General features: G+C 39.6%; 1 protein-coding gene across 1 annotated transcript in view; it reads left to right on the top strand.

Moving 5' to 3' along the window:
• Positions 1 to 25363, top strand: part of LPAR1 (lysophosphatidic acid receptor 1) — a 162058-nt gene that overhangs the window by 64554 nt on the left and 72141 nt on the right. Inside the window, exon 2 of the mRNA XM_052645153.1 lies at positions 7532 to 7690. Within this exon, the coding sequence (XP_052501113.1) occupies positions 7646 to 7690 (45 nt within the window). The 5' untranslated portion in view covers positions 7532 to 7645. The remainder of the gene's footprint in view (positions 1 to 7531; positions 7691 to 25363) is intronic.

The following is a 25363-nucleotide window of genomic DNA, read 5'->3' as shown; positions in this document are numbered from 1 at the left end:
AGCAACAAATCTAATTGATGCGAGGTGTTCTTATCGCCAGAGAAGGCAATGGCACCCCACTCCAGTACTCTTGCCTGGAAAATCCCATGGATGGAGGAGCCTGGTAGGCTGCATCCCATGGGGTCATCCCAGTCGGACACGACTGAGCGACTTCACTTTCACTTTTTACTTTCATGCGTTGGAGAAGGACATGGCAACCCACTCCAGTGTTCTTGCCTGGAGAATCCCAGGGACAGCGGAGCCTGGTAGGCTGCCGTCTATGGGGTCACACAGAGTCGGACACGACTGAAGTGACTTAGCAGCAGCAGCAGTAGCAATAGTCCTTATCACACTGTGGTTTTGATTTGCTTTTCCCTAGCAATTAGTGCTGTTGACTATCTTGTCAGGTGTTTTTTTGACCATTTGAATGTTTCTGGAGGAATGTTTATTCAAGTTTTACTTTTTAGTTCAGTTGTTTGAGTTTCTTCTTGTTGAGTTTCTTTATATATTCTGGATATCAATTCCTTTTTAGATATATGATTTACAAATATTTTATCCCGTTCCATGGATTGTCTTTTCATTCTCAATTGTGTTTTTTGCACAGGAGTTTTAAATTTTGATTTAGTGCATTTTATCTTTTTTTTCTCTGTGTTCTTTAAGCTTAAGAACTTAATGTCTTTTAGGAAAAGCTTACTTTTATTGTTAAATAACGTATGTTCTATTTGTTCTTTCTGAATGTACCAATTCTTCTTCTGTTGAATCTGTATTTTCTATGGTCCACAGCCATAATTTCTAATCATTGTAGTAACTATTATACGTGTGATTTTTCTCCAACTTGTCTTCCATGGCATCAACTTGGTCTTCTGTAGTGGCACTTCTGCCTGTTGTAGTTTTAAATCATTTTTAGTTTCAACAGTTTTATTTTCTTTTTCATTTTTATTTTTTTAAATCAATGTTATAAAGAGTCAAACAGCTATATGAGGATTTCTAAGAAAAAGGAGTTCTTTTCTCCCTTCTTGCCTTTTCTCTTCCCCATAACTACCATTTTCAGTTGATTTAGTTGCTTCATTGGGTATTTGCATTGCATCACTAAGATTTATCCATGTACTATTGGATATGTCAGTTTCAAGTATTGATAGCCATCCCTGTGGAAGATGTGTTGCACGCCTACTCCCCTCCTAAACCTCTCCATCCTAATACCTTAGGTTGTGTTTCTGATCATGTCAGTTTTCAGTGTTAATGTTATTATGACCTTGATAATATCATTCACAGCTGAGCCATCTAGAAGTCTGTGAATCCTTTTCTTCTTCTGTAAATTCTTCATTCTCTTTTAAATTTTCATTTTTCTTCTTATGTGTGCTTACTTCTGTGTGCTGGTTATTCTCTTCTATATGCTTAGGATTCTATGTGCTCTTTCAATCCCAAGCTGTCAGTTCTAGAAATCTCTCAACATACTCAGACAGACAGACAGTCTGTGCAGTCTACCTTGCCATCTCGCAATGTCCTTTCACAAGCAGGCCAGGAATTCCCTTTATTTTTCTCCTGAATTGACCTTTTGTTCCTGTATCTCATGCTTTCATTTTGACCAGTTTCCTCCCTACTTTGCGAAGGACGTCCTGCAATGAGACTGTAGATGGTAAATCACTTTCTTCATTGTCCATTGTCTTCCAGCTTCTAGGTTGCTGTTAAGAAATGCAGACTTTCTGATTCCTCATCCTTTGTCCATGAGCTCCCCCTATCACTTTCTGATCAGTTACAAGAATTTTTTAAAAATCTTTTAAAAAAAATCATGATGATGTGCTTAAAGTGGGCATATTAAAATTGATAGAAGTGGGCATGTAGGTTATCAGTGGACCTTACGAGTCAACAAACTTAGGACTTGGCACTTTAGGAAATGTTTTGATTTTGTTACTTGATCGCCCCCACCCACCCTTACACTGCCCACTCCTCTCCATTTCCTTTTTTTTTTTTTTTTTCCCCCCTTTAATTCTGGAATTGCTTTTGTTTGGCTGTTCGATCTCCTGGACTAGTCCTCCAGCTTTCTCATTCTTAACTGTTCCGTTTTCCTTCAGTTTGTCTTTTGGTTCTACATTTTGGGGAAGTTTCTTAACTTAGTATTCCAGTCCTGCTCCTGCATTTCCAGTTACTGGTTTTTAAGTCTCCTGTTTTTGTTTGAATGGGCACAGCATCTTCTTCCTGATGTAACTGTCGTTAAGATCTTTTCATCTACCCAGATTCCAGAGAAGACTCTTCCAGTCTTAGCCTTTAGATACAAGGCTGGTTTCAGATGCTTAAGGTAAATAAATAAATACTGAGCAAGACAAGCTATAGCCCTGACCTTCCTCTTGTTCATCTTGCTCATCCAGGTTTGAGGTTGAGAGTTTCTTGTCTAGTTTCTGCTGGACTAAAGAGTATAGAGCTCTCTGAAGAAGGATACGTGAAATCTGAAATATTTTGCTCCCTGATCTAACTGGCTCTATTTATGTGTTATTTGGAGGATAAATGTATCCATTCCTGGTTTCAGCATTGATGACGTCTTTCCTCCTTTGGTACTTTATGTTCATCTACTTATTTGGGGAATGGAAGCTTTGAAATCTTTAGTCATGTAGGCACCACCCGAGCTGTGGTTTCTCTTCTCCTTCACTAATACCATTTTCTGCTTTTTCATTCTGTTTTCTACTTTACTGACTGCCTTCATTCAGGTCCGTAATTCATAATTTTTTGGTTAATGTTGACTCATGTCTGATCTCATATTTTCCTAAAGTTACCTTTTATGTTGTATACCTATTTCTTAAGTAAATATTTGCTCTGACTCTAGAGTCTCCCTTCTCTTGAGCTGAACAATATTTTTCATTTGCCTGGTGGATATGAATTTTTCTGTGTCTTATCCTTAGAGAGGGAAGTCTGTGTGTATTCAGTATCAGGTATAGCCCTGTATTCTTTTAAGGGGCTGAGATGAGTCATTATTTGACTTAAGTCCAGATGAAGGAAAAAGGTTAGATTTATAGTAGATAAATTTGCCAAGTTAGAAATTCATCTTCCTATGAGGCCTAGGAAAAGAGCCAGCATCAGCTCCAGAAGTAATCAAAGGGAACAGTTGCCTCAGAACCAGAGACACTTTAAAAAGGTATTTGGTGTTGCACTCAGTAATTAGAAAGATCATTGTCATTTGGCATGGCTGCCCGTATCAGAAGCCAGCTGGTAGTGCTTTTTTCCCACATATTTTCTGGGCCAGTCATTATGGGTACATGTAAATTAGGAGTAAATACAGCCAGAGATTACTTGCTCAGTCAGAGCCAGGAACCCCTTTTAAGGAGCTGAATATATTTTAAATGTACTCCAGTGCTCCGTGGCTTAGTTCACTCCAGCCCTCATCCTTCTTAACAGGGAGCATCATTGTGAGTCTATTGGGGTCTCATTTACTTATTTTCTGTCCATGTAATTATAGTTTCACATGAAAGCAATGTTGAGCTTTAAATGTTCTCCAACCTTCCATGTTGATTCTTGCCAGTATATAGTTCTGAAAGTTTGAGCAATAGGTAGGATCCATCTGTGGTTTCTAGGATTGAGTCAGGATATTTCCTTTTCTTATATTCAGTTGGTTATTTTCTGTTAATCTAGCACAGAACCATGAGCCTATGCGGCTTTCTTACTTGTAGATTGTATTTTATCTAAACATTTTTTATAAAATATTTTTTTAAATTGAAATATAGTTGATTTACAATGTCTCTGTATTAGGTGTACAACAAAGTGATTCAGTTAGACATACATACGTATCTATTTTTTTTCTGATTCTTTTCCCTTGTGAGTTTTTACAAAATATTGAGTGTAGTTCCCTGTGCCATATAGTAGGTCCTTGTTGACTATAGAATGTGTTGGTGTGTGTGTGTGTGTGTGTCAATTTTGAGCTATGGGGAGGGACTTTGAGGTAATTCGTAGCCAGTGACAGTAGAATGAGTGAATAGGCATGTCAGTCGGTGACAGAGCTCCTGTTCTGCTAGTAGCATTAGGTGTGGTTTTGAGAAGGATGATGGAGATTGGAAGTCATGCCTAGAATGGAACATGGGGGCAACGAGGGAGGAAGAGAAGGGAAAAGAGTGATGGCCAAGGGTACCTGGGGTTAACGGAGCCAACTCACACTGCTTTGTGGTTTCCTGTTATCAAGAGCTCAAAGGGCATAGAGAGTTAGGCTGAGGGCTGGTTAGAAGAACTTCAGGACAGGTATCTAAATACTTGGAAGAGTTCAAAGAGGGATGAGGTTTTTTTTTGTTTGTTTTTGTTTTTTTAATTCTGTGCAGCTCTGCAGTTGGCAGTCTGGGGCTCTGAGAAAGCAGGAGACGGTATGTCAAGGTAATCTGGCGTACTTGGCCAGAGACTGCCTGGCATCATTGCCTAGGAGATTGTCTTTGGTGTCATCACATCTCTTCCCCCATGATTTGCACAGTTTTGTAAGTAAGTTGAGCAGTACATAGGTTTCATGAATGTAATTTTAAGACATTGCTTCCCAAGAGAGCTATTTTATACTCTTTGAGGTGGTATTGCTTAACTCTTACCTTTTCAGTTAATTAACCATACTTCATCTTATAAAGGGCTTCTCATAGTGTAAGAACAGGTTCAACATACACTTTTATGAATCTTCTAGTGTTACACACTGTTAGCCCAGAAATTAAAATCTCTTCATCTGGAAAAAGAAAAGGTTCAGCAAAAGCATCTAAACTCGATATGTCTTCGATGCTTTAGGGGAAGACAGTTAATGTTTTGTCTCGATATTCTTCAAAAAGGAAACTAACAATCTGTATTGTCTACTGTGTAACTTAGGAATGTGTCACATAAATCAAAACTAGGGGTACGTCATTAACATTTTTATGTGGATGAGAGCAGGGTTTGGGGAAATAGGTACTCTGCAGGACGTCTGGCTTACATCTTGCTTCCTTCAGAACTTTCTGAAATTTTTGGTTAGAAAACCTCCAAGCTCTTTCTCTTGGTTAATTTTTGTTCACTTGGAAGGTTCATCAATGGAAAGGCCCTGTGGTGGGTCCCGGTTCAAGTCTCAGCTCTGTCGTTTCCTAGCCTCATGACAAGCCTCAAGTTTCGTGTCTATGAAATGAGTTGACAATATCTACCTCAAATTGCACGTGAAATGACTGCACCTTTGCTCAGCATCTAGTAGGTGTTCATTAAATCCCAGTCTCCTACCCTTTCCCCTTTTGCTATCAGCAGTGATGCCATATAGCATTTGTTACACGCCTATCTTTATCCTTTTTCTGACTGTAGGTTGGGAACCCAGCATTCACATTTCGGGCAACTCTTTGTACTCTGAATATGGAAAATATTTTAAGGCCATATTGCTTAATGATGTAACTCAGCAGAAATGATATTGGACCCACATGAATATTTAAGAATAGAATCTCACTCGCCTTCCGTATTTCTTTTTGGTTATCATGCTGTTCATATATTCATAGAACAAGATGGTGTGAACTGTAAATATGCGAGAAGGAAAAAAGGGGAAAAAAGAAGGGGTGGCACAAAATGATGCCAGGAATAAGTTCAGTACAAAACAGCGCACCATGGGGCCCTATGCTTTCCCAGGGTGGGGTCGGCTTTCCGACAGCCCTCACAGAAGAGGAGAGGCCCTCTGTGGATGTGTGCCTTCCTCCTGGGCTATTTATTTAACTTCACAGTGTGATGAACAGCAGATCTTTCTCCCCTACAGCTGGGACTGAAGAGAACATCACTGTTGTCTCAGGGTAGCTATGGAATTTTGTATGGATCATTAGACCAAAACGTCTTGGCAGCCTGACTTTTGTTAATAAAAAATAGTCACTGACAGAATGTTAGAGGAGGAAGGTAGAAAGGTGCCACAATTCTGAACAATGGAAACCTAAAGTGATTAAAACTGTAGTATGAAGGATAATACACGAAGACAGGATAAAAATCAGACTAGCAAATTCAAAGAAGTTGCTGCCAAACCTAGATTGTTAGGGAACAGTTCTTCTGAGGTTATGTGACTTGCCCAGCATCATTCAGCTAATAGAGTAGTGCCAGAGGATTTGCAGAGACTTGGCTTAGATATCCAACTCCACTGTTAACTAACTGCTCAAGATTACTGACTTGGATTTTTGTGATCCTGGTTCCTGACTTTTATTGTTAAGAGTATCATTTCCCAATAGTATGAAAGTGTTCTCGTGTCATTTTGCATGCTTGGGAAACCAGAAAGTGTATTTATGGACAAATGCTGCCTTTTTGAGGCAGGGGTAGGCTCAGTTTTATTCATTATGCCCTTAGTTCACTATGGATGTTCCATAAATAACATTTTGAGTAAAAGAAAGGATATTGTTAGGTGGTATGAAAGCAACCTAAAAGTGAAAAATGGTCTTTAGAATGAAAGTATTTTCTTAACGTCTTTTTTTAAAATTATTTTTATTGAAGGATAATTTACAGAATTTTGTTGTTTTCTGTCACACTTCAACATGAGTCAGCCGTAGGCACGCATATTTTCCGTCCCTTTTGAACCTCCCTCCCATCTTAAGGTCTTAAAATGAAAAATCGTCCCCCTCTGTAGATTGAGATGTGGAAATAAGTCACATCCATCTAGCAGCCTCTAAAATGTTGAGAGGGATTGAGAAATGGACTCTTCCTCACACCGGTGGAAGTTTGATTTACAAAGCCCCCTCCCCCACTGCCCATCCAAATAACTTCTTCTTGGGACCCACCCCTTTAACATTGGGGTATCTTGCCTTTCTTTAATTCTGAAAATGGTAACAAGTTCCCTAAGGAAATGTAAATATGGAACGCATTCACTTAAATCTCATCTGGGACTGGGACTTGGTGCTCTAGGACTGATTTTCTATGAAAAAAAATATGATTCCACTCATCTCTCTTCATCAGCCCTCAGGTTTTCAACTGCTAATGGGCAGGATTGAACTGGGTGGGTCTCAAAGACACTTGAACTTCCCTGGTGGCTCAGACGGTAATGCATCTGTCTGCAATGCAGGAGACCCGGGTTCGATCCCTGGGTTGGGAAGATCCCCTGGAGATGGAAATGGCAGCCCACTCCAGTATTCTTGCCTGGAAAATCCCATGGATGGCTGGTAGGCTACTGTCCATGGGGTCACAAACAGTTGGATACGACTGAGCGACTTCACTTCACTTCACTTCACTTCTAAGACACTTGATACTGTTATTCTGTTTGCTCTTTGCCTATATACTGAACACTCTTAATTGTGAGTTACTCAGTTTCTTATTTAAGGACAAGATGGCCCTTCCCCCTTCCTTCTCTCCCCCTCTTCACAACTTGAAATCACTTGCTGCAAACATCTGGCTCGCATGCCAAATTGGCTTTAGGTTTATGAAAATGTATCAGCTTAACATGATACAGAAATCCTGGCACTGAGATGTTAGCTGCTCTGTAAGATGCTCCTTCCTGGGTTCCTCTTTGCATTAAGCTGGTGAGATAGGGTTTTTGTTTATTTTCGCTGCCTATGGCCAAAGGTGCTTCAGTTCCCTGTGCCAGTCCTCTGAGGCTAAAGTGGGTTTTCCCATCCTTTTCCAGGTCCACAGTGCTCCTAGCATGACCACGATCTGATCAGCAGCCAGGAGAATCTGACTCCCTTGCCGTGGACCTTAGTGCTGGGGCCTGGTCACCGCCCACGACTCCGGAGCGGCCATGGCTGCTGCCTCTACGTCCTCCCCAGTCGTTTCACAGCCCCAGGTACGTGATTCAGACACGCGCAGGTCTGGGCTAATCATAGGTTTGTTGAATGCTTCAGCTGAGTTTTAGAACCTGTGTTTGACTCTGGAGATCACACGTGTCTCCTCTGAGTTCTCATTTGATGGGGATTTGGATGAGTGTTTTCTGAGGGAGGCGCTTGTTTTCAGCACCTAGGGTGGCTGGCTGCTACTGGAGGGATCCAACTCCAAATCAAGACTGTCAGTAGCAGATTGCCGTGTTGGCTCTTTTAGGGTGTATCTCAGAACTGATCTAATCTTATAACAAGTTTTCTGAATGTTGTCTTGGTGTCCTCCTCCCGTAATGATGATTATTTTACCTTGACCTGTTCTAGTAACTTTGAGAAGAAAATGCAATTCCAGAAACTTCTGAACCACAGTAATGTGAGTTACTTTTACTGTCCAGAGAAGAACAGTCATACATCAGGAACACTGTTTTCACTGTTTTACAATCTGATCTATTGAAATACTAACTGAACCCTTTCAGTTTCAGGAGGCAGCATGGTGCAGTGGGGAAACAGACTTTGGAGTCATTAGACTCCACATCTCAAATATTGGATAAAGGGCCTTAGTCATGCTGACCTCACTCAACTTCCATGTCTTCTCATGTAGTCATCCCTCACAGCATGGTTATAGGGATTAAAGGAGAGGACCTGTGCAAAGCAGATCAGCAAGTGTGATTTCCCAAATGCTCCTCTTTCACTGTCTTCTCCTCCTTTTATTTTTTGGCTGCACTGCACACATGTGGGATCTTAGTTCCCTGACCAAGGATTGAATCTGTTTCCCCTGCATTAGAAGCATGAAATTTTAATCACTGGACCACCAGGGAAGTCTCTTCTCTTCCTTTTAGACTGTGACCTCCGATCACATTCATGAGAATCACTTTTAGGGCCAAGGTGGAAGAAAAAAGCATGCTTTTGAGAAAAAGTCATATTGATTGAAATTTGAATCTTTATGATACAAAATACTTTTCTACACCTTTTTTTACTTTGAATCATTTTGCAGGCTACTAAATTTTGTATATATTTCTCTATTTAATTGAATATAAATTTTATATGATATAGGAGCCTTCATAAGGAAATGAAGATCTGAAGAAAGAAAACTACTTATTTTTATGCTGGGATATATATATATATATATATATATATGTCTGATTTCTAAAAAAAGGTTTTTTTAATTGAAATATAGTAGATTTACATTTTGTATTAGTTTCAATTGTACAGCCAAATGATTCATATATATATATATAATCTTTTTTCATATTCCTTTCCCTTAGAGGTTATTACAAAATATTGAGCATAGTTCCTTGTGCTATAGAGTAGGTCCCTGTTGCATTTATTTTAGGTAGGGGTATGTGTGTCTGTGTGTGTACAAAGAAAGGGAGGGAGAAAGAAGGAAAAGGAGCTTTTCTACTTTATTTACAGTAAATGTTTTTCTTCTTCTCTAAAAGACTCGGGGCTTTATCACATGGGTGTAGTCACTGCTGCTCCTGAGCATTATAAAGTTTGCAGTGTCATTTCCCAGAATGCTTAGTGTTACCACCATCATGTGTATTTCTCTTTCTGGTAAACGGATCATTGCCTTTTCAACACTTCATTTACTTTGGGTGTTTGATTTCCATTCCCCTCAACAGTGTTCTTGGTACCCGAGAGAGGTGGAAATTGGGTGAAAAGATTCAGTGCCTGTTACCTAAGGTCACCATTTCAAAGTCCACTGGAGCTGTTCCCTTGCAGTGACTATTCTTAGCCTTTTGTGGAGTAAGTTAGGCCCTGATACAGGTTTCCCTGACAGGACATTTCAGCACCCTAGTCTTTCTGCTCTCATTTGTCAGCATTCCCAACAGCATCGTCTTATCTACACATCTTTGCTCTTACACAAGCTACTGTCAGCCGGTGAGTGATATAAATATTTTTAAATGACTCATTTAATGAAAATGTTTAGCACCGCCCTATGTAGAAAGAGGTCATATTTAACATAAACACGTGAGGAAATGTGTATTCTTGTAAAGTCTCTGTGGGGAAGTAAATTGGTCCAGTCACTCTGGAAGGTAATTTGACAGTATCTGTTAAAATTATAGACCTTCGCACATCCCCTGTTCCCATCTAGATACTTATGTTAGAAAAACATGATTCCAAGAATATGTGCAGGGAGATATTCCCTGAAACATTAGTTGAAGACCAAGCGGTAGAAAACTTTCTAATAGTCAATAGTAGAAGGATTTAATAATGTCAGTCATGTTGATATGATTGAAATACAGCAGTTAAATGAGGATATCTGTCTATCTCAACACAGCACTGTCTCCTCAAGATATCTAATGGAGGGAAAAGAAAGCAAGATGCAGAATAATACTTACAGAAAAATATAATTAAAACTGTAAAACAAGACCATATGTTCTTAGGGATAAACATATGGTACATTAATATAAATGCATATAGTGAAAAGTCTGTAATACACATTGTCCACAAGAACGAAATTGCCCCCAAGAGGGCAAAAAATGGACCTTGGGAGATGAAAAATCCCTCCAGAGCTTAACCCTGTCTGATGAAAACCTATTCCTAAGTACTTAATTTCTCCTTAGGGAGAACTTGAATTTAATTAAAATTTCTTCCTTGAGAGTCACCAATAGAAAAAAAAAAAAAAGGGAAACGCTGGTCTAGAAGGATGCACAAGACTCTGCAGTCACACTGCCTCAATTCCAGTCCTGCTTCCAGCATTTGCTAACTGAGCCCATGGTGGGAGGGGAGAAAAAAGTATTCACTCTGTCAGTGCCTCCATTTTGTCATCTGGAAAATGAGCATCGTCATGAAAAAGCCAAATCCGTAGGGTGGTTTTAAGGTGGAAATGAGGTCATGTGTGTAGAATGCAGAAGAGTATTTAATATATTTCTCGGTACAGCTCAGTGTTGTTCACCAAGCACTGTGGCAGGCCTGAGGATGCAAGATAAAGACAGCCTTTGCCCTGTCAGAGTTTAGAAATGTAATGGGAAATACCCAGATAAAGAAACCAAAAATTAGAGTGCTATGTCACAAATGCTATCACTCGGGAAGCATGGGTGCTCTTTGGGGTAAAGTGGAATGATGTGTAGGATTAGGGAAGATGTCTCAAAGGGACACTACCAGGCTAGGAGCTTATGAATGAGTGTAAGTTACTCTGGTAAGGGAGAGGACATAGCCTGTGTGAATGTCAAGTGTCCTAAGGTGGGAGAGCTCACAGCTTTTGGTCATAGTGAAGTGGGGTGTGAGGGTGTGAGCAGTGATGTCTGGAGCCAGCTGTACCAGTTCACAAGATCTGACGTTTCAGCTTTCAAAGGAACTTTGTAAGCTGATTGACTTCATGTTTGTGGCTTGAAATCAGCCAGGGTGAACTATTTACACCCAGTGGAAATTGGCAAACACAGGCCCTGGTACCTAACCAGCCCATTGTTAAGTACTGATCAGCATACTTCAGGTTGTAGAAGAGATAGGTGGGTTGGGTTACAGAGTTGAAGATTTTGCAGGGCTTTGGAAGCTACATGAAGATTTTTAACGTTAATCTCAAGGAAACTTACGTAGCTCATGAGTCTTAGACCTGGGTTCAAACCTTACTTTTGACAATTGTGCTGAACTAATTTATTAATGAATCACAACCAGGGAAGTGAGTTCCATGATTCTCACACAGCCTCTGATAGTTGGGGAAACTCAAGCCCCTTGGAAGGAGTCAGCTGTAAGTTGAGGTGTTAGGTCACAGAGAGAGGCAGCTTACCCTTCTGGAGAGACGCAGATCAGTGGGTCACTTGGTTCCCAGGATCCTCTCATCCATGAGGAACCTCATGATTGTTTGTCAGTCCTTCCCATGTAATTTGTGCAGTCAGCTTTTAATCCAAGGCTGATTTGCCCTTGCCCCCAAGCTTGTATTCATGTATTCTCTATTATCAAGTTTTCCCCAGGTTCAGAGAAGGTAAAAGCAATTTAAATACAGATCTCCTTAGGCAAGGCGTAATAAGCCATTCACTCAATCAGCTTTGCCTGGTATTGTCTGGCACATCAACTCGAATTCTTTGAGGGTGAATTCAGGGACCTGTGCAGAGATAAACCCACATTCAAGTGTGAAAGGCCTGACAGTCCTTTCTTAAGACAAAAACAATTGGAAAAAAAAAAAGCTTTCAGTTTTGTTACTCTCTATTCACTTGGTAACAAAGAGCATTTTTCTAATCAAGGCTGCCTAATACTAGATATAAACTAATTAATATGAACAAAATAGCTGGTGATTGTTTCCAACAATAATAGGGAAGAAAGCTTTCATTGTCACTCATGCTGGAATTGCTGTTTAGTCAGTGAAAGATACGCCTGGTGCTTTGAAGTGGGACAAGTTTGTATTCCTGCTTGACTCCTGCCCAGACTGTTAGATGGATTTTTGTTTGCTCAGGCTGAGAAAGACAGCACCTCGTTCTGAAGCTGGATGGATACCCAGGCGAAACCAGACTAGCAGCAGCAGGCGGACTGTGTGCGTAGCTGCTTTATGTTGAATAGTTCAGCTAGTTCAGAATAAAGAGCTCCTGAAGGAAGCTCTGGAGATGTCTGCAGACAGGAGCATGCTCATGCTTTGGTTAAATTAATGAACGTGCTTCTGCCCTGCAGGGATGGGAGGATGGAGGGGATGGAGGTAGAAGGGGTAAGCAAAAAGCTTGCCACTCTTAATGACCGTTTTCTGTATCTAGAACTCTATTAGCAGAACTTTAATGGTGGTTCATCTCTTTACTATGGGTGGAGTATGGATTAAAAGCCTTATTTTACTTTTTTTTATTATTTTACTTTTGAATGGAAGGGTCAATAGTTCAATCCGTGTATGGGTGGTTCAGTCTTTCTCAAACCCAGGTGTTATAGACGAGAAGAGGTGTTTGAGAATTTTGAAGGCGTTCAGATCTCAGAACCATGATTCCAGCAAGGAAGGAATATTTGCCATCAGTATTTTACAAGGTATTCTGTCTCATTTGCTAAGTGGCTGTCTTGGTTTTAAGACAAGGAAACAAAGATATTTTGATCCCTTCAAGTGATTTCCAATAAATTTCATTAAAAACATGAATTTGGGTAGATGCTCAATGTTTTCAAAATATTTGTTCCCCTAGTTCCTACCCAGTGCTCTAAGTTAACTAACAAGTAGGTATCTGCTTGGTGTCTGTTGGAAGACAGGTATTTTTGAACATCATTACTAATAGGTTTTTAGAGGTTTTATTTCTGATATTAGAGAGTGGATAATTTTAGATTAAAGCAGTTGAATGCTCTGTTCAATGGGTTGTGTTTTTTGAGACTGAAAGAATTCCGTTTTTTGGGAATTTTGTATTATGCAGTTTTAAAATATCACACACACATACACAAAATCAAAATAATAGAGTGAATCCTAGGATAGCCATCACTGAGATCCAACTATTAGCATTTGGCCAGACTTGATTCACTTTCTCTCATTTTGGGGGGATTAAATATTTTAAAGCAAATCCTTGGCATCCTGTTATTTTATCTCATATTCATACATCAATATGCATCTCTAAGAAAGAACTCACTTATATTGCCACAGTCCCATTCCTCCAGAGAGTAAAATTAAAAACAACTTTTAAAATCATTTTCTACTCAGCTATGTTCAGAATTTCCCAATTGCTTTTCTCAGAAGTGTTTTTGCAATTGGTGGGTAAAGAGTTATCTTTTAAAAACATTGATTAGATTAGTTTACTCTTCTGCCTGAAACTATCCAATGACTTTTTAAGGTTTACAAAGGGAATTGTTTCAGTGACTAAATTATCAGTCCCAAAAGTAAAGGATCATGGTTATCTTGACAGCACTTTCTTGTGGACTACAGTGTGAACAATCTCTTGCAGTATGAGGTATTTCCAGTGCTACACAAAGAAGACATCATGTGGTCTGACTTCACTAAACATGGAATTGAGAAACCAGAATGCATAGGATTAGACCCAGGTGAATTTTGGTTCAAATCTAGGTTTAAATCTCTTTCAATATAGATCTAACTTCAGCTATTTTTTTTTTTAATCTCCAGAATAATAGACACTGCTCACAGATTTAAATGGCAAAATATGTTAGATGCTTTGTACAGTATCAGCATCTTTTAACAGACGACTGGCATACATACTGTTAGTTCCTTCCTTTTCCCCCATAATTATTCTGGGAGGTTTTTTTTTTTTCTTTTCTTTTTTTTTAACAGGGAGAGAGTGGCTACCTCTACATATGGTCTGTGTGTATGACGCACTTATGTAATATGCCAGAAGATCCATCACAGGATAGCCAAGTTAGATAAACACTCTATGGAAAACACCAATGTATTGCCAGGAATAAATGCATGTGGAGATAAACACTGAGATTTCTGACTTACTCCATCTTGAACCATGTTTCTGTTAGAAGTTAAATTTGTTCTCATATTGCAATTTGAATTCATCTCTGCCCCCTTTTGTGTTTATAAACACAGATAAAGTTTGAGAGGATATCTTATTTCACAATCTGAGGGCATGTTTGGAGTTTTCAGTTCATAAGACAAAATTGTACTGGGATACCTAGGGTAAACCACAAATGAGACATTAATATTTGTTTCTTTTTCTAATACATCCTTTCTAATTGTTTTAGTCTTTAATGATTAATGGAGTCAATTCTTTATCCTTCAAAGGGGTGAGGCTTCCTCCCTCTTACGACCCATGATGGTGCTCTTAGCCAGTGTTCCTTTTTACTCTCCTAGCTGTCTCCAGTTATTTTTCTTTGAACTTTAGTTATAGCTATTCCATGAATATACGCTAAGGTGGGATAACACCCTGCTGTTTTCACCAGCTGGGGAGATGGTAATCATAGGGTCTGGGGATTTATGTCTTTGGAGAACTGTATCTCACTGTCATAAGACCGTCATTTACAAATTCCACCTTCATTTGCCGCATGATGGTACTGCCATTTGGTAATCACACAGCATCCTGTGAAGAACTGCCAGTGAGTTAGACTTAAGTCCATTTTGTAAATGATTATCCTAGACAGGCTTAGGCTGGGAGGGAAGTGAGAAGCAGTTGTTACCTGTTCCTTAGTACCAAATAAAATATTTCTGAAAGGGCCATGAAGGAGATGAATTCTTGAAAGGTGAGATTAGCTATCAAGCAACTTTCAAAGATTCAGGCAACCTTCGGGAGCCAGAGCTCCTGTCCTGTAGGAAGAGGAGTAGGGTGTGGTGTTACTGTTCAGTCACTCAGTCCTGTCTGACTCTTTGCAACGCCATGCAGCACACCAGGCTTCCCTGTCCTCCACCTTCTCCCAGGGTTTGTTCAGACTGATGTCGATTGAATTGATGATGCCATCCAATCATCCCATCCTCTCTTGTACCCTTCTCCTCATGCCATCAATCTTTCCCAGCATCAGGATCTTTTCCAGTGAGTCGGCTCTTCGCATCAGGTGACCAAAGTGTTGGAGCTTCAGCTTAAGCATCCGTTCTTCGAATGAATATTCAGGATTGACTAGTTTGATCTTGCTGTCCAGGGGACTCTCAAGAGTCTTCTCCAATACCACAGTTCAAAAGCATCATTTCTTTGGCACTCAGTCGTCTTTATGATCCAACTCTCAAACATCTGTACGTCACTACTGGAAGAACCATAGCTTGGACTATATAGATCTTTGTCAGCAAAGTGATGTTTCTGCTTTTTAATACACTGTCTAGCTTTATCATAGCTTTTCTTCCAAGGAGCAAGAATCTTTCAATTTAATGGCTGCAGTCACTGTCCACCGTGATTTTGGAGCCCAAGAAAATAAAGTCTGTCACTGTTCCCATTTTTCCCCCTATCTATTTGCCATGAAGTGATGGGACCCAGTGCCATGATCTCAGTTTTTTGAATGTTGATTTTCAAGCCAACTTTTTCATTCTCCTCTTTCGCTTTCATCAAGAGGCTCTATAGTTCCTCTTTGCTTTCTGCCATTAAGGTGGTGTCATCTACATATCTGAGGTTATTGATATTTCTTCCAGCAATCTTGATTACAGCTTGTGATTCATCCAGCCGTGCATTTTGCATGGTGTACTCTGCATAGAAATTAAATAAGCAGGGTGACAATATACAGCCTTGAGGTACTCCTTTCCCAGTTTTGAACCAGTCTATTGTTCCATGTCCGGTTCTAACTGTTGCTTCTTGACCTGCATACAGGTTATGCAGGAGGCAGGTAAGGTGGTCTGATATTCCCATCTCTTTAAGAATTTCCCATAGTTTGTTGTAATCACAAAAAGTCTTTAGAGTAATCAGTGAAGAAAAAGTAGATGTTTTTCTGGAATTCTCTTGCTTTTTCGATGATCCAGCAGATGTTGGCAATTTAATCTCTGGTTCCTCTGCCTTTTCTAAATCTAGCTTGTACATCTGGAAGTTCTTGGTTCACATACTGTTGAAGCCTAGCTTGAAGGATTTTGAGCATTACCTGGCTGACATGTGAAATGAGTGCAATTATGTGGTAGTTTGAACATTCTTTGGCATTGCCCTTCAACATTGGAACAAAACTGACCTTTTCCACTCCTGTGGCCACTGCTGAGCTTTCCAAATTTACATATTGAGTGCAGCACTTTCACAGCATCATCTTTTAGGATTTGAAAGAGCTCAGCTGGAATTCCATCACCTCCACTAGCTTTGTTCATAGTGATGCTTCCTGAGGCCCTCTTGACTTTGCACTCCAGGATGTCTGGTTCTAGGTGAGTGATCACACCATCACGGTTTTCTGGGTCATAACATCTTTTTTGTACAGTGTGTTCTTGCTACCTTCTCTTAATATCTTCTGCTTCTGTTAGGTCCATACCATTCCTGTCCTTTATCGAGCCCCTCTTTGCATGAAATGCTCCCTTGGTGTCTCTGATTTTCTTGAAGAGATCTCTAGTCTTTCCCATTCTGTTGTTTTCCTCTATTTCTGCCTTGATCATTTAGGAAGGCTTTCTTATCTCTCTTACTATTCTTTGGAATTCTGTATTCAGATGGATATATCTTTCTTTTTCTCTTTTGCCTTTAGCTTCTGTTCTTTCTCAGCTATTTGTAAGACCTCTTCAGACAACCATTTTGCCTTTTTGCATTTCTTTTCCTTGGGAATGGTCTTTATCCCTACCTCCTGTACCATGTCAGGAACCTCTGTCCACAGTTCTTCAGGCACTCTGTCTATCAGATCTGATCCCTTGACTCTATTTGTCACTTCCACTGTATAATTGTAAGGGATTTAATTTAGGTAATACCTGAATGGTCTGGTGGTTTTCCCTACTTTCTTCAATATAAGTCTGAATTTTCCAAGAAGGAGTTCATGATATCATGGTATCTTGCTTGGTATCTCTAATTTTCTTGGAGAAATCTCTGTCCCATTCTTTTGTTTTTCTCTATTTCTGTGCATTGTTCACTTAAGAAGTCTTTCTTATCTCTCCTTGCTATTCTTTGGAACTCTGCATTCAGTTGGGTATACCTTGTGGTTGTTAGTAGACAAGATAGCTGCCTGATTTAAAAGAATCTGCACTGAGATGAGCTTCCACCAGCCAGCAGAAGGAGGTTTGAAGCTTTACTTGAAGCCTGGAAACATGAGTCATTGATCTGGATTCAGGTTTGAGCCCCAACTCCAAAGGCTTTGCATGCTCTAAAACTCTGTTTAGTATTACCTTAATTATGGTTGATCAGGTTACTGAAGTCACCTGGGAAAACAGGAGGGGAGGGCTGTATTAGAGCCACACAGCCTATATTATAGGTGGAAATCCAACTCTGTATTGGTGGAGAAAGACAAGACAGGAAGAGTAAGGTGGTGAATAATAGGGAGTCTGTGAGACTGTAGTCCTAGTTACCCCAAGATGTAACTCAAATGATGTATCAGGAATGTACATTTATTCTTAGGAGAATGCTTTTTGCATGATTTTTTTTCCTGAAAAATATTTTTTAAATTGCATTAAATATTTAAAATGTTAGAAGCTGCCTTTTTTGAGCCTCACATCTTATTGCTTTCCTCTAAGCTAGTCACTCTATGGACGGAGGTTCGTGACATTGTCCAGGAGACAGGGAGCAAGACCATCCCCAAGAAAAAGAAAAGCAAAAAACCAAAATGGCTGTCTGAGGAGGGCTTATAAATAGCTGTGAAAAGAAGAGAGGCCAAAAGCAAGGGAGAAAAGGAAAGATATACCCATTTATTTGAATGCAGAATAGATAAGAAAGCATTCCTCAGTGATCAGTACAGAGAAATAGAGGAAAACAATAGAATGGGAAAGACTAGAGATCTCTTCAAGAAAATTAGAAACACCAAGGGAACATTTCAAGCAAAGATGGGCTCGATAAAGGACAGAAATGGTATGGATTAACAGAAGCAGAAGATATTAAGAAGAGGTGGCAAGAATACACAGAAGAACTGTACAAAACAGATCTTCACGATACAGATAATCATGATGGTGTGATCACTCATCTAGAGCCAGACATCCTGGAATGTGAAGACAAGTGAGCCTTAGGAAGCATCACTATGAACAAAGCTCATGGAGGTGATGAAATTCCAGTTGAGCTATTTCAGATCCTAAAAGATGAGCTGTGAAAGTGCTGTACTCAATATATCAGCAAATTTGGAAAACTCAGCAGTGGCCACAGGACTGGAAAAGGTCAGTTTTCATTCCAATCCCAAAAAAAGGCAGTGCCAAAGAATGCTCAAACTACCGCACAATTGCACTCATCTCACATGCTAGGAAAGTAATGCTCAAAATTCTCCAAACCATGCATCAACAGTATGTGAACCAAGAACTTCCAGATGTTCAAGCTGGTTTTAGAAAAGGCAGAGGAACCAGAGATCAAATTGCCAACATCCACTGGATCATTGAAAAAGCAAGAAAATTCCAGAAAAACATCTATTCCTGCCTTATTGACTATGCCAAAGCCTTTGACTGTGTGGATCACAATAAACTGTGGAAAATTCTGAAAGAGATGGGAATACCAGACCACCGGACCTGCCTCTTAAGGAATCTGTATGCAGGTCAGGAAGCAACAGTTAGAACTGGACATGGAACAACAGACTGGTTCCAAATAGGTAAGTATGTCAAAACTGTGTATTGTCACCCTGCTTATTTAACTTATATGCAGAGTACATCATGAGAAACGCTGGACTGGAAGAAACACAAGCTGGAATCAAGATTTCCAGGAGAAATATCAATAACCTCAGATATGCAGATGACACCACCCTTATGGCAGAAAGTGAAGAGGAACTAAAAAGCCTCTTGATGAAAGTGAAAGAGGGGAGTGAAAAAGTTGGCTTAAAGCTCAACATTCAGAAAACGAAGATCATGGCATCTGGTCCTATCACTTCATGGGAAATAAATGGAGAAACAGTGGAAACAGTGCCAGACTTTATGTTTTGGGGCTCCAAAATCATTGCAGATGGTGACTGCAGCCATGAAATTAAAAGACACTTACTCCTTGGAAGGAAAGTTATGACCAACCTGGATAGCATATTAAAAAGCAGAGATATTCCTTTGCCAGCAAAGGTCTGTCTAGTCAAGGCTATGGTTTTCCCTGTGGTCATGTATGGATGTGAGAGTTGGACTGTGAAGAAGGCTGAGTGCCGAAGAATTGATGCTTTTGAAGTGTGGTGTTGGAGAAGACTCTTGAGAGTCCCTTGGACTGCAAGGAGATCCAACCAGTCCATCCTAAAGGAGATCAGTCCTGGGTGTTCATTGGAAGGCTGAAGCTGAAACTCCAATACTTTGGCCACCTCATGCAAAGTGTTGACTCACTGGAAAAGCCCCTGATACTGGGAGGGATTAGGGACAGGAGGAGAAGGGGACGACAGAGGATGAGATGGCTGGATGGCATCACTGACTCAATGGACATGAGTTTGGGTGAACTCCGGGATTTGGTGATGGACAGAGAGGCCTGGTGTGCTGTGATTCACGGGGTCGCAAAGAGTCGGACACTACTGAATGACTGAACTGAACTAGGGCAGAAAGCGAAGAAGAAATAAAGAGCCGCTTGATGCAAGTGAAAGAGGAGTGTGAAAAAGTTGGCTTAAAGCTCAACATTCAGAAAACTAAGATCCTGGCTTCTGATCCTATCACTTCATGGCAAAGAGAAGAGGAAACAGTGGAAACAGTGACAGACTTTATCTTCTTGGGCTCCAAAATCACTGCAGATGGTGACTGCAGCCATGAAATTAAAAGATGCTTACTTCTTGGAAGGAAAGTTATGACCAACCTAGATAGCATATAAAGAAGCAAAGACATTACAAAGGTCTGTGTATTTAAGGCAATGGTTTTTCCAGTAGTCATGTATGTATATAAGTGTTGTAACATAAAGAAAGCTGAGCACCAAAGAATTGATGCTTTTGAAGTGTGGTGTTGGAGAAGACTCTTGAGAGTCCCTTGGACTGCAAGGAGATCCAACCAGTCCATCCTAAAAGAAATCAATCCTGAATATTCATTGACATTGAAACTGAAACTCCAGTACTTTGGCTACCTGATGTGAAGAGCTGACTCATTTGAAAAGACCCTGATGCTGGGAAAGATTGAAGGCGGGAGAAGGGGACAACCGAAGATGAGATGGTTGGATGGCATCACCAACTCAATGGACTTGAGTTTGAGCAGGGTCCAAGTGTTGGTGATGGTCAGAGAGGCCTGGTGTGCTGCAGTCCATGGGGTTGCCAAGAGTCAGACATGACTGAGCAACTGAACTGAACTGAGGAAAATATTTTGTGCTTTAATAAATAAACAAATGAGCCATTATAGATAAAGTTGAGCCTCTTATACTCCTTCCCTATTCTATTTACCTCCCCCACGGCTCACACCATAAATTTATACTTATCATCTCCTCCCATATATTTGTGATATATACATATGTCAGGGAAATGTTTAAACAATGTATAGTATATTTCTGTAATTTTTTTTTTTTTTACATTTCTAAGAATGACATAATGCTTGTATACTTTGCAGGTTGCTTTAGTCATCAGCATACGTAAAGCTATACTTTGTTCATTTGGCTGCTTTATAGCTTATCTTTCTGGTTATTTCACAATTTGTCCTTTTTCCGTTTGATGAATATTTTATGTTACTTCTAATATTTTGATATTAGAAAAGAGTAGCAGTGAAAATTCTTATATATCTCTCCTCACCACATGTTTGAGGTTTTCTAGCATTAGAATCATGCAATCGTGTATGAATATATCTAATTTAAGAGGTTTTTGCCAAACTGTTTTGCAAAGCAGTTGTAACTAAAATTTTATTCCCACAATAACTGTATGGCAGTCTTCGTCAACTCTTGATATCTTCAGACTTGTTAAATTTTAACCACCCAATGGAATGGTTGGTTAATTGGATCTGACTGCAGTTTTTATTTAATTTTCTCTGATTCCCTGGAAAGTAATTATCTTTTCATGTGATGTTTGGCCATTTAGCTTTCCTCTTTTATGAATTGCCTGTCCCCATCTTTGCCTATTTTACTATTGGATTGTTTGGCTTTTCTGTTTTGATTTGTGAACTAAATCTTTATTATGTGCATTGCCAAAATTTTTTCTGTTCTTTAACTTTTCACTGATTCGAAAGTCTTTTGCTGGATGGAAGTTTTGAATTTTGTCAGTGTTTTGGTCTTGTTTAGAAAAATTCCCCTAGTTGCAAATTATAAATATACTTTTTTTATTTCCTTTTTTACACGTCTTTACTGAAATTGATTTCTGTGTGTGATAGGAAAAAGATAGTTTGTTTTACTTTTATTTTTTCACACAGATGAACAGTTAATGCTGTTTTCCCCGTTAGTAGGTAAAGCCATGTCTCTTACATCAAGTTATCATGAAAGCGTGTGTTTCTGGTTCTTTCCTACGTCATTGGCTGTTCGTTTTTCTGTGCCAGTGTCATGGCTTACACTACTACCACTTTGAAATAAAGTGTGGCTTTCCATAGGGCGTCTAGTTCTTTGATTTCCAACTTATCTTGCGTACTCTGGCTCTTTTGTACTTCTGCAGCAGTATTCAGAGAGTCTGTCAAGCTTCGTGAAAAACCCTTTCGGGTTTTCATTTTATTGCACTGGATTTATACATTACTGTTTCGGAAAACTGACATCTTAACATCTTTCTCTGCCCATGAAATGCTATCTCTTCAATTATTTAGGTTTCCAAGCTTTTGAATATTTAGACTTATTCCTAGAATCAGTAAACCTTTTTTTATTATCTGTTGTCCTTGAAATAATAATTTAAAAATTTTTGTGATATTTCTATATGAACATAGTTAATTCATGTGGCTTGATATTTAATTCAGCAAATTTGCTAAACCCTGTTAATACAGTTTGTTTATAGATTATCTTGTATTTTATATGTAAATAATTAATCATTTGTGATAAAGAGTTAAGTTTTTCTTTTCCAGTTTTTTTTTTTTTTTTTTTTTGGTTTTGTTTTGGCTATAATCACTAACACATGCTAAAGGCAACTGGTGATTGAATTAGCTTTGTTTTGTTTCTTAAAACAGAATATTAATATTTCCATCAAATATGACAATTGCCATACATATACCTTTTACCAAGTTAAGGAAGTCTCCTTCTAACCCTAGATTGGCAGGTTATCATGAAAGTTGTTTACATTTACCAAACACATATTTGCATGTCTAATGAGATGATCATTGGGCTTTTTTCTTTCCTTGAATTTGTTCACGTCATGATTTCTATTACCAGATTTTTAAAATGTTAAATCGCCTTTGCATTCTAGAATAAATTCTGTTTAGTCACATCTCTCTCTTTCCCTATATAGATCTAGATATATAAATATAGATAATTTTATTTAGGAACTTTTAATTTTTGTTCTTGAATAATACTGGCTGACAGTTTATTTCACTCTTAATCTTTCTTTTGTGCTCATAACATGGGTGTGCTGCCATCATACAAAGATAACCAAATAAACTGAGAATGTAATATCAAGTAATTTTAGGTAGGTTTCAAAACAAATAGAAGTAATGCTAAACCACAGGGAGCTGGAGGCATTGGAGTGAGCTCTTACCAAGGGAAGAGGATTACCTGTAGACGTCAAGTATGCATGTTCAAATATTAAAAATAAGCATTAAAGAATAGAAATGGAAATGTAAGTGGGACCAATTGAAGTAGAAAAGGGAGAATGCAAAAACTCCATCAGTTCAGTTTTGTCTTTAGTCTGATATTCTTGAATCCAATCCTACTGTGTCCTGTTCTGCTGATTGTCATGCATGGTACCCTTCTTGTGTGTTTTTATTATTTGGGATGATTAATTCATCAGTGGGGCTGACCAGAGAGAATCCTGTGTGGCTGTATTGATGTCTGGCCCTCTGGAGAGGTCTGATGCTTGCTAGTGCCAGGCACGTGGATGTGGGGGTTGGAGGGTGGGCGGAGATATCACAAGCTTAAGGGCTGTGGCTTTTGTTCATTTCTCCTTCTGTGGGTTCTCAGACTTGCAGATCTAGCTTCAGATCCCATCTGTGTGTGATTTATAGGCTTGGGGTCTTCATTTCTGAAGGGAGTCTTTTAAACTATTTATTTCCCAACCAGGAGTCTAAATGAGACAAACTTACTTGTTTTCCCCAGTGCACCTGTGTAGATTATGTTTTCTGGTTCACTCTCTTACTGATAGGGAGATCTTCAAGACTCCTAGCTTAGCTCTTGGTCTCAGTTCTAAGTCGCTGTCTCAGTTAAGGCCAAGGGCTCATCTTCCTTTTCCCAGTAGTATTTAATGCTGTGTCTCCATAATGTTGACAGTCTGCTACCAGGGCATCCTGTCACCTCCGTCTGCTGTTCCCTTGGAGCTCAGCAGCGTGTCTAAAACACTACTTATATTTTTCTCTAGCATGTGGTAGTGTTTGTTTGGTTTTTTGTCTGTTTTTTTCCATTTCTTCCTTCTGGGCCTGACTCAAAATTCTCTCTGAAAATTCAGCTAATATGATGTCACTCATGCAGCCTGTTACAGGGAATAACAGATACACAGTGTTTTCATTGATTTGCTGTTTGTTTTCCATAGTTTTCTTTTTTACATGTCTGTACATCATATTCACATACATTGTTACTTATACAATTGTATAAGTAGAATTTTATGTACTTTTTCAGATAAACTTTTTAAAAAATCTAGTAATTGCATGTTCTTCAACTACTTGGAATATGACTTTCTAACTTAAAACATTTTTGCTTTTTATCAGCATTATTTTGTGGCCTGTTTTCTGATTCTAGTGGTGGATCATTCCTTTTTTTCTTTTTATTGTTTCTCATTTGAGGCTTTAAAAAAGTGTGAGAAATATTTTTATTGTAATTAGAGACTTAATGACATTTATTAAATTCTGTGCTATCTCTTTTCAATCTTTTTTTGTGGGTGGAAGGGAATGAGGGAGGAAATGTGTGGAAAGTCTGAGTATTTTAGCTTTAAGAACTAGAATTGAATTCCCTGGTAGCTCAGCTGGTAAAGAATCTGCCTGCAATGCAGGAGACCCTGGTTTGATTCCTGGGTCAGGATGATGCCTGGAGTAGGGATAGGCTACCCATTCCAGTGTTCGTGGCTTCCCTGGTGGTTCAGACAGCAAGGAATCCACCTGCAATGTGGAAAACCTGGGTTTGATCCCTGGGTTGGGAAGATCCCCTGGAGAAGGAAATGGCTGCCCCCTCCAGTATTCTTGCCTGGAGAATCCCATGAACAGAGGAGCCTGGTGGGCTATAGTCCATGCAGTCGCAAAGAGTGGGACACGACTGAGCAACTAACACTTTCACTGCTGCTGCTGCTGCTGCTGCTAAGTCGCTTCATTCGTGTCCGACTCTGTGCGACCCCATAGACGGCAGCCTATCAGGCAAGAACACTGGAGTGGGTTGCCATTTCCTTCTCCAATGCAAGAAAGTGAAAAGTGAAAGTGAAGTCACTCAATCGCATCCGACTCTAAGCGACCCCATGGACTGCAGCCTACCAGGCTCCTCTGTCTATGGGATTTTCCAGGCAAGAGTACTGGAGTAGGGTGCCATTGCCTTCTCTGAACACTTTCACTAGAGATGTCTTATTTTACAAATGAGAAATCGACACTTAGAGATGTTGTGAGACTTAACTGGAGACCAGATTAGCTGGTGAGCATCAGAATCGGGAGGAAGTCCTCACCTACTCCATTGTTTTACTTTAACAGAAGTGGGAAACCAAACTGGCTTGATTTAGGTCTTATTACTGGTCCTTTATTCTGCATAGATTAAAATCTCTTTTTAGTCTGTCAGAGTGCATATTTACATTCTTATCTAAATACTTACTAAATCATATAGACTTAATTACTGGTCTGTGAGCTGGCAAGTCTGCGAGCTAAGCATTCCCTTCACTTGGCTAATGAAGATGTAGCTGTTTTTCAAGAGGTTAAAGACCACACTGGATGGAACAGGAGTGGCCCCACAGCAGGCATCCAGGTGTATCGTTTTGGTACCCCTGGAAGGCATAGCCCATTGCAGTGCCTTCCCTGTACCTGGCGTTCCAGTAATGTCTGTGAATGTGCCAATGAACAAAGGAAGTGTGTAATGAAGATGAACACCCTCTGTGCCTCTTCAGAGTTCAGGCTTGGCAGGTTTGTTATGACTTCTTTTGAGATCACATGATAAGGTGAGGTAAATTTCTGAGATTTGGAACATCTGTTCTGTAGAGCAGCCAGTGAGGCCTCCTCCCCCAACCCAGTCATCCTGTGATGTAATCGGTAGATGTGAAAAGGGCATGAC

This window comes from Budorcas taxicolor, chromosome 8 (assembly GCF_023091745.1).
Source record: "Budorcas taxicolor isolate Tak-1 chromosome 8, Takin1.1, whole genome shotgun sequence".
Lineage (NCBI taxonomy): Eukaryota > Metazoa > Chordata > Mammalia > Artiodactyla > Bovidae > Budorcas > Budorcas taxicolor.
This window is presented reverse-complemented; position numbering and strand designations above follow the sequence as displayed.